Source organism: Humulus lupulus, chromosome 9 (assembly GCF_963169125.1).
Source record: "Humulus lupulus chromosome 9, drHumLupu1.1, whole genome shotgun sequence".
Lineage (NCBI taxonomy): Eukaryota > Viridiplantae > Streptophyta > Magnoliopsida > Rosales > Cannabaceae > Humulus > Humulus lupulus.
In genome coordinates, this window is record NC_084801.1 from 93,784,319 (window position 1) to 93,794,698 (window position 10,380).

At 31.8% G+C, this 10,380-nt stretch overlaps 1 protein-coding gene across 1 annotated transcript; it reads left to right on the forward strand.

Annotated features, from left to right (window-relative positions):
* The first annotated feature begins 3,404 nt into the window (after positions 1 to 3,404).
* LOC133799876 (glutathione S-transferase T3-like) lies at positions 3,405 to 5,136 on the forward strand. The gene is made up of 3 exons (XM_062237862.1): positions 3,405 to 3,696; positions 3,891 to 3,941; positions 5,006 to 5,136. The coding sequence occupies exons 1-3, from the start codon at positions 3,405 to 3,407 to the stop codon at positions 5,134 to 5,136; spliced, it is 474 nt and encodes a 157-aa protein (XP_062093846.1).
* Positions 5,137 to 10,380: the final 5,244 nt, after the last annotated feature.

A 10,380-nucleotide genomic window follows, 5' to 3' on the forward strand; every position in this document is an offset into this window, starting at 1 on the left:
TGTTCCAAAGTGTTTGTACATAGGTTTGTTTTCTATTTATTTCCCTTTTTTCATTTTATTTTATTTGTTATCATTTTGTGTTTTCAATTTTTCATGTTTTAGAGAATCCATATTTGCTCTATGACTCGACGCTCGTTATCCAGGTTTTCTCTTTCCCTACTCTTTTACATTTGTTATATTTTTAGACATTGAGGACACTATCTCATTTTGGTTGGGGGTGGTGAGCATATTCATGTGTATTGATTTTTTTCATATTTATAATTTCATGGTCATTTTTTTTTGTTTTGAAAATTACTTATTTATTATTGCAAAATGTTACTTTAGAGTCAATTTTTGTTATCTTTTTTGCTAAGAGTTTCTCTAGAGTTATACAATACACATGCAAAACATTGTGGTAAGATGGTTGTTAGCACATATTTGCTTAGAAATTTTCCATATTCAAGAATTCATTCTTTTCTGTGAGAGGTGAGACTTGAGAAAACAACTTTTAAATTTTCATTGATTCTTAGAAATGGTTATAATTATTTGGACAAGGTATTGTGGTATGAATAGATGATGTTTTAGGGATAATATTTTCAATAGACAAATCTTATTAGAGAGCCTTTTTGTTATTTTTCTTATATTCTTCATCAAAAAGAAAAAAAAAAGAGAAGAAGAAAAAGAAAAAAAATAAAAAAAGAAGAAAAGAAAAGAAAGAGCACAAAAGCAATAGTTCTATCATTTTCAATTATGTCTCTTGTGTTTAAGATGAAAAAAAAATGTGTGTATTATTTTTTGTTCTTAGAGTAATTGTAATGATTGTCTATTTAACTTAGAAATCTAGATTTTGTGGTACTCTTTATGGTGGTTGTCCAAATAGTTTATTTCCGATATTCATTTCAATGATTATTTAAAAGTTTTTCCTAAAAATATATCCATTTGATGAGTGCTCATTTCTTTATTTCCAACTCCATGAGTGAAACCCTTAACTTTAAATATTTTCAATTACATGAGAGGTTAATGGAGTTGAGACTTTAACTTGACATAATTTTCAAAGACTTTATGTGCTATGATTTGCGCTAAGAAGGTTCAAGTTTGGTGCACACACTCACAACTCTAGATTTTTTGAAGTAATTTTGATAACTCTTATTGACTTGGTACTAACATTTTGTGATAAAACTTAAGTTCTTTTAAAATTTTGACCAGAAATGTATCATGTTGATAATCATCATTTCGCTTGAATTGCTAGAGACTAGCAATAAGCTGGTTGGGGGTTGTGATTAGTGTGTAAATTTGAGCATTAGGTGCTATTTGTGTACATAAATTAGAATTGAGTTATATATTTTCATAATTTTTATTGCAAAATAATTTTAGATTGAAAATATAAATCTAATATGATTTTGTGCTTAAAATTAAGATTAGGAACAATAAAATGGTAAAAATAAAAGGATTCCACGCCAAACCCAAGCCCAAACGGCCCAAACTAGCTGACGCCCTCAGAGTGCGACACCTGGCAACCACTGCCACGCCTGACAACAACCTGAAGTAGTTGTCCCATCGCCTGACACGCACCTGACACCACGCTGCCACTCCCTGACCGAGACACTCAAGGCGCGACACGTGGGCACACGTCCCTGCCACCTCGCTTTACGCGCCTGCCAGCCGCTGCCACCATTTTTGCAGAGCCAACCAATGTGCGCCATATGGCCTCACTGTCTCCCACGCCCCAACACTATCTAGGCCGAGGCTGTCAGAAATCGCCACTTGTACCACTTCCATAAGAATTTGAAGCCACTTTCTCTAGTATATTCTACACAATTTTGTCATATTATGGGGTATATTTTCATTATAAATAAGACCCTAAAGCTAAGAAAAAACAAAAGCAGGTGGTGGAATTAAGAGTAAAGAGTAGAGTTAGAGAGAAATACATTAATTTCTTATTTTCCTTATATTTCTTTTATACATTTTGAGTGAAAACAATGCCTATTTTAGGCTAAATTTTCTTCTGGAAAGACTAAAATTGAGTTATTGTTTCACATTATATTTTTTAATATATTGATTCTTTTTGTTCTTCATTTCTATATATTTGTTACAATTAAATTTAGTTTCTTCTAATTTTTATTCTAAGTTTATTGGTGTTTTTTACATAAGTCTAGTCATGGTCTTCTTATGTAATTTAGGCTCTTGATTTAATTTAGGATTTTTGTTATATTATATGTTTTTTACTGCATTCTGTCATTGGTATTTTGTCGCTATAAAGTATATAAAATGATAGGTTTTAAAAATTAGAAGTTAGTATAATTTAATTAAGAACATATTTTAAGGCGAGCATTATTATATATATTTTCCAACTACAATTAATGGTGTAGAATTAAAGTTTAGTACAATGAATCAATTTTACTAATATATATATATATATATGTTTGCATAAATGAAACTTGCGCCTTCCATATTTTCTTTCTCATTCTAATTCTTTAATTTTTTTTATTTTGAGTTTAAAAATTATTCTTTTTCAAAGTTACATTATTTCAAAGTTTCTTATTTCTAATTTACTAATTTTTCTTTTTACTTGTATATTACCTCTCCGTGGATACGACATAGCCTGATTACTACTGTAACTACTTAGAAATTTATTGGGTGATATCAATGAGTATGTATTGACCAATAAAGATAATGGTAACAAAAATAAAGATTTAAATAAATAGATAAAAAATTTATTATAAATGTTATATTAAGTTTTTTAATGTTAATTTTTATCTATTGAATAAAAACATTCAGATTTTTTTTGGAACTTAAAACATTCACATTTTATCACCTAATTTTTATACCGTTGCATATGTAAATAATTAAATTTTTTTTATTTTTAATCTGTTTTTTCTTGTATAAATGCTCATCACAAACTAGTTATTTTCCACACTATATCTTTTTCTACAACCATTCACATATTCTTCCACTATATCTTATTTGTTATTCTACTACAACATTTCATATATTCTTCTACAATACTTTCAATATCACAATCCTTTTATCTTACCAAATGGATTCTCAAAATTCTCCAAATTCCAAAAATTCCCCATATACTAACCCCCAAAATCCAAATTTATTATATTCTCAATTCAGCCAAAATTTTCCAAATTCTCAACATATTAACTCCCAAAATTTTCTTAATTATCAAAATTATCCCATGTCTCCATTCCCTTACCAAAAGTTTAGCTCTTTTGATACACCTCAACATGCACCATTATTCACACTAGGAAATCTACCACCATATGGCTTTCATACACCTTCCCCACCCCAACCCAAAATGGCTTCTAAAATTCATAGGCCAAGTATGAAAAAAGTCTACTATTGATTTGAATCTAGATACTTCATCAACATCGGTATATGAAAGCCAACCTATAGATTGTGTAGAAGGGTTAGAAAATATGGTTCTACCCAATGAAAAGGTACCAAGCCAGAAAAGTAAACTCAAATGGAGTAAGGAAGCAACTACACTTTTGATAAGTGGGTGGCTTAATACATCTAAAGATGCTATCGTGGGGAATGACAAAAATTTTGCAAAATTTTGGGATCAGATCGCAGAATACTTCAACACCAACCACAAAGATGAGGAACGAAGAAATGAGAAACAATGGAAAGACCATTGGAACAAGACGAATCAAAATGTGGCGCGTTTCAATGGGTGTTATAAACGAGTACAACAAGCACATCACAGTGGTTTGTCTGATGAGCAAATTATTTAGAATGTGCATCAAATGTAAAAATTTGAAAATAAAAACTCTAATTTTATGGTGGTACATTGTTGGAGATTGCTAAAAGATGAGTCGAAATAGAATACAATCTACAACCACAAAGTGGTAAGAGGATGAATGTGTCAGAATTAAGAGCATATACTTCATCTTCCAATGCAGACATCAATGACCATGAAGTACATGAAGTGCGCCCTAATGGCCAAAAGGCAGGTAAGCGAAAGTGGAATGAAAAAAAAGGACACATACTACATTCGTAGATGTTAACAAATGGAGAAACAACTACATTGGAGAAATTTGTGGCATTAAAGGAAAAAGAGACAAAACATAATATGATGACAAAATACATGGATTATCTTGTCATGGACACGTTGTATATGACTCTTGAGCTAAAAGAAGTTCTTGAAAGTTTGTGTACTCAAATTAAGAATAATATTTTAAAATTGTAATTGTTCTATGTATTTGTTCTATTCTTATTATTATGTATTATTTTATTTAATTATCATTTCTTTGATTATGATTTATGTATTAATGTTTTAACCACTTATTGGAACCATTAGTTATTTTTTTTGGTTGAAAATTTTATATATCTTCTTCTAATTGCACGTTCTACTAGTATTTGGAGTTTTTATTTTAAAACTTCACTTTTTTTTGTAAACATATATATATAATTATATTCTAGTAAAAATAAACTATAATGTTAAAATGGTAATATTTAGCCTACTATTACACTATTATACATGTCCCAAGTAAAAAAAAAAATTATGTATACAACGATTAGTTATATTTACTTTCCAACAAAAAAACAATTAAATATATAATTGTATTCTAGTGACATTAATGATATATATAACGGCTAGTTGATATTTCTTTTCTAACAAAAAAAAAAGTATATATAAATAATTAAGATGGTAGTAGCAGCAAGTAATTAGACAATTTCAAAATCTATATATACAAAATTTTAATCTTCATTTTACTCAACTCTCCATTCTATTCTTCACTTCACTCTAATTTTTTATTACATTCTCAAATATAATCCACTCCAAGTTCGACACTGGATTCGCCAAATTCTCTAAATCCAAACTAAAATATGAGCTTGGACGATATCTTGATTTCATAGTTGATTGACGATTTCGATGAGAAATACTACAATAAATTCTTGGTTGGGTGTAGCTCATCAAGGCGAGGAAGAAAAATAAATCACATTGATAGGAGTTGTGTAGAAGGACACCAACGTTTGTTTGATGATTACTTTTCTGATTATCCGGTGTATACAGAATATCAGTTTCGAAGAAGATTTAGAATGCATAAGCAAGTTTTCCTACGCATAGTGCAAGCTCTAGAAAACCATTCGAATTATTTCCAAATGAGGTTTGATGAAGCTGGTTGTTGTGTAAAATCGATATGAAAGTGCACGTAATCGTAACAAGTAATAAAGAATAAGTGAGATCGTTCCCAAGAGGACTGTATATTAAGTACCAAGAATTAACTCCTATTTCTATTTGGCTAAAGATAATCGAGTCACAAGAATTAACTAAAAATCTAAAACAAAAATTGAAATTAACTTCAAGAACTGAAAATAAACAATGTTAAGAAAATTCAATTAATTAAGAACTAGGACAATCAATTTCATCAACCATCCCCTTCAATTCTCATTAACATAAATCTTACTGTTCAATTTTTCTCTTGTGATAGCAGGTCAACAATGATGACTTATATTATTACTAGGATATATAAGTCTCAATCTTATGCAAATTTTCTACATCTCTGTGATACATAAACATAAGATAGGCATTAAGATTAACAACCCTAAAACTACACAAACCACATAGGTACTCTTGTCCTAATAGGAAATTTATGTTCATTCAATTATCACTTCTCATATTTCGAATCAAAATCATATATTTCATGTCAATGATGATCAATCATTCACAAGCATTAGATTCAAATTGAATAAATCACAAGATAAAATTGAAATAATAAAACTTGCATTAATTTAAATAAAGATTCAAGAGAATCCATTAACACCCTAGAAAAATAATTTAGTTGTTCAACATCATAATAATCAATATCCAAATAAAAAAGAAAAACATAAAAACGAGAAAATAGTGAGAAACAAAGAAGAAGAATTGAAGACGATTGAAGCGTTTATGCCAAACTCCGTAGAGGCTCTCCCAATTTCCTAGGGTTCAGAAACTCCTAAAAGACGTCCTTAATGTGTTTTTATAGAGCCCTAATGATTACAGGTGAAAAGACCAAAATACCCTCGCTAAAACGCTCAAAATTGAAATTTCCTTCGAAGTGGCGCATGGGCGCTACTTCGGAGTGGATTTTTGGGCTTCTCTGATTTTGCATAGCGTAGGGACGCTATTAATGGTGCAAGGGCACTAGGCTTGATTTTCTGATAGCACAGGGGCGCTAATTCCTAAAGCGAAAATTCCTTAAAAATCTAATAGCGCGACTTCCCTTCAACATTGCGCGGCTGAGCTAATCCAACTTCAAAATTACTTCAAAAACTCTCCGAAAATCACCGTTTCGTGCTCCAATTTCCTCAGTTATCAATCAATTCACCTGTCAAGTTCAAAGTACCTAAAACAACACAAAACAAGCGTAAGTCCGCAAAAAACAGCTATAAACCTAAAAAATAAACACCCTAAAACAACTCTAAAAAGACACCTAAACTAGACTTAACAAACTTCCCCAAACATAACCTTTACTCAGCCTCGAGTACAGAACTAAAAACAAACCTAGACTCTAACAACAAAGACAACACCGGACAACACACAAAACATGAATCATACCGCCAACAACACTTATGCCTCAAAATTATGAATGTTAATCATATAATTCTAAAAAAAAAACTACTCAACAATTTATGCAATCCAGAATTTTGATCAATACACTCCATCAACACACTTTAGTCTACTAACATTTCAGATTACCAAGTCATGATCATTAAATAAATATTTTTGAAATCAATTATGCTAGCCAAATTCTTTCCAATCAATCCATTCAAGCCAAATAATTCCATAGGCTCACTTACTTGCTATTCTCCACTAATATAAATCATGATATCCATAAGAATCAATAGGACTTATATAGGCTTAGGTAAAGGTAGATGAGAAAGTAATTTTTAAGCTCACTATACTCTAAGAACATGACCAAAAATTACCGACTTTACTCCCATAGTATATATAATTCCATAATCCGCTTTCCTGATTTTATTTAGAGAGAGATATAAAATATATTTTTCTTTTTTTTTTCTTCTGCATATGATAACTACACTCCCCCAAACTTGTTTCTTTTAGATATTCATATTGAGAGTTTAGTTTTTATTGATTTTTTTTTATATACTCTCTCTAATCTTTTGCACTTTTCATTTTCTAATCCCACTATATTCACAAATAAACTCCATTACAAATCAATCCCCATAACTTTTTTCAATCATGTAGTCATAGTATATTAGGGACAGATATCTAACCAAGTTTCAAATATTAGGCTTAAATAGTGGCTTAGAACAAAAAGATACAATGTTAGACTCAAAAGGGTTCATCAAATGATCAATTAATTTCAGGTCAGCAAGAGAAGCTCAAACAGTCCAAATGATAGCCTAAATCATATTCCTATGCCTACATGATATATAATTTCTCCTCAAATAACAAGTAAGAAGTTCTAGAATTGTAGAAAATAATTTCCACTTCCCATTCATCAATCCACAAACTAATTCTAGCCAACATAATCAATATAAAAAACATCAATTTAAACATCGTGACAAGATATTCATCAAATGTTGCCTAAACTAAAGTGAACTAATGGAGTGTTCAATTAAGCACACATTTTTTTTTCCAGATTTTATTTTCTTTGGATTATACTCATAACAGTCACTTTGTTCTCATTGGAAATTGTTGTCAACTATCATTCATGTTGGTCTCACTACACACTAAAACAAAACTCTAAACCAAACATCTAACACAAACTGGACACTCAAACACACATCTACACAACAAAAACAAAGCAAGGAGAAATTATGCTCCCTCCCCCAAAATTAATCTAAACATTGTAACCAATGTTTAAAAATAAATAAAGGAAAAGAAACTTACCTGATACCTTAGACTGCTTAAAATGATACGGATTGAGATGGTGAATCGAAAGTGGGGAATTTTTTTTTTGGTTAGCCCATAGTTCATTCCTCCTGAGCTTGAAGTAGTGCCACAACTCAAATTAGTCTCCACCGCAATCCTTCCCTTGTTTTAGAAATTCAGGGCTCTCTAGAACTCATTGCGTCGCTGCTCATCATGTAAGCGTCGCAACCCTATTTTTTTCTTTTTCACGTTTTTCACGATTCAACAATACAAATTTAATACTAAACGATAAAAATTAAAACTAAATCTAAAATTATAAATACTCAAAATACTAAAATTAAAGTGTTCATAATCCAAAACTTAAATAAAAATGCAAATAAAATATTGGAATGCCTCCAAATGCGCTGTCGTTAATGTCATTTAGCCAGACGCTGAACTTTCTCTTCAAAATCAACTCAGATTCAGGCTCATGTCCTTGAGAGCCATAGTATCAAGAAAAAATGTTATTTTCTTGATATTGCAGATTTTTGGAACTTTCCATCATTCATGTAACATTCGAGCTTTCCCACTAAAGATCATTTTCACACGATGACGAACTGTTTAACACCACAATGAACCATGGACTTTTCCTAGTGACTCCCAGCTCATCATCCCCTTTTTTTTTCACTACATCAACTCTTCAAAAACTTGGAATTTTAGTTGCTGCAAAAGCATTAAATGTTACTTCCTCATTTTGAACCCGCAGCTTTAACTCACCCTTTTGAGCATCTATTAACGCCCTTTCGGTAGCTAAAAATGGTCTTCCAAGAATTATTGGGATATTAGTATCTTCTTCCATGTCCAACACTATGAAGTCTACAGGGAATATAAACTTGTCTAATTTCACAAACACATCTTCATTGATTCCCCTTGGATGCTTAAGTGAACGATCCGCCAGTTGTAGGGACACAATAGTAGGGCAAGCTTCTCCCAATTTCAACTTGCGGAAGATCGAAAGAGGCATTAGATTCACACTAGCCCCTAAATCACATAAGGCTTTTGTCACCATTGAACCCCCTATAGAGCATGGAATAGTGAAACTGCCAGGATCTTTAAGCTTTGGCGGTAATTTCTTTTGCAATATTTCGCTGCATTCCTTAGTAAGCGCAACTGTCTCATATTCCTCCAACTTCCTTTTCTTAGATAAAATTTCCTTCAAGAATTTAAGGTAAGTTGGAATTTTCTCAAGCGCCTTAGCAAATGGAATGTTTATGTGAAGCTTCCAAAAAAACTTCTAAAAATTTAGCAAACTGCTTGCCAAGACAGTTCTTTCAGAGCATCTGTGAATATGGAATCTTTATGTGGTGATCTATAGACACTGTAGGTACCACTTCTTTTTCTGGAAGATTCTCAGTAACCTTCCCTTCATCATTCTGCTTGTTCTCTATGATTGGTGCATGTTGATCCTGCTTCTGCTCAAGTGCCTGTTGGTCCCTCATAAGTTGTACGCTCCTCAAAGTAATAGCTTGGCACTGTTCATTAGGGTTCCCCTTTGGAATCACCTCAGTAGTGCTCGGTAAATTTCCTTGAGCACGATTTGTCATTAAATTGGCCAATTGTCCAATCTGAGTTTCTAAGTTCCTAATTGATGACTTAGTTTCCATCATTAATTGCGTTAACACCTTATTGCATCATTTTCACCCCGTTCATCTTAAATGTGGCGCAAAGCTCTAGGAAACCATCCAAAAGTAGATTTGGATCTTTCGTTGGTGATCCCATAAACTGAACTGATGATTGTACCATTTGCATAATAGCAGGCTTAATTTTAAAATTATTCCCTCAACCGCTAGAGGTCTAATGCATGAATGTGCCCCTGTGATAGTAGGTAGCACATAGTCCCTCAAACTTCTTTGTGTTGGTTGGTGAACTGGTGCAACTCGTTCAACAATTCCTGCTGCACAAACATTACCCATTGCTATCCCAGTATTAATATTCTCAGCGTTGTCATGGGAAATGTTGTCAACCCCTCTGTTACCTCTGTTCTGAGCCACTCTTTCTAACCTTTTTCGTTTTTGATTTCTTCTGCAGGTTTTCTCCATTTCAGGATCAACATGCACCCTTGATTCAGACCCCTGTCGTTGCTTAAACTATGTGAACACCTGAAATCATAGATTGCGAGAAACTAGAACTAGAATAGTATAAAAGAAAAACAACCAAATTAGAAAATAAATTAATTACTTATATATTAATAAACAATCCCCGGCTACGACGCCAAAAATTTGTTTTGTAAAATCGATACGCAAGTGCAAGCATTCATAACAAATAATAGAGAGTAACAGAGATCATTCCCACAAGGACTATATATTAAGTACCAAAAATTAACTCCTATTTCTATTTGGCTAACGATAATCAAGACACAAGAATTAACTAAAAATATAAAACAAAAATTGAAATTAACTTCAAGAACTGAAAATAAACAACGTTAAGAAAATTCAATGGATTAAGAACTAGGGCAATCAATTTCATCAACCATTACCTTTAACTCTCATCTTTACCTTTAACTCTCATTAATACAAATCTTACTATTCAAT

Excerpts from the sequence above, each read along its gene's own strand:
- LOC133799876 (XM_062237862.1), top strand. The coding sequence starts at position 3,405 with ATGGTTCTACCCAATGAAAAGGTACCAAGCCAGAAAAGTAAACTCAAA. Across the intron at positions 3,697-3,890 it reads ACAACAAGCACATCACAGTG|ACATCAATGACCATGAAGTA; the intron begins GTTTGTCTGATG and ends CTTCCAATGCAG. Across the intron at positions 3,942-5,005 it reads CCCTAATGGCCAAAAGGCAG|AATATCAGTTTCGAAGAAGA; the intron begins GTAAGCGAAAGT and ends CGGTGTATACAG.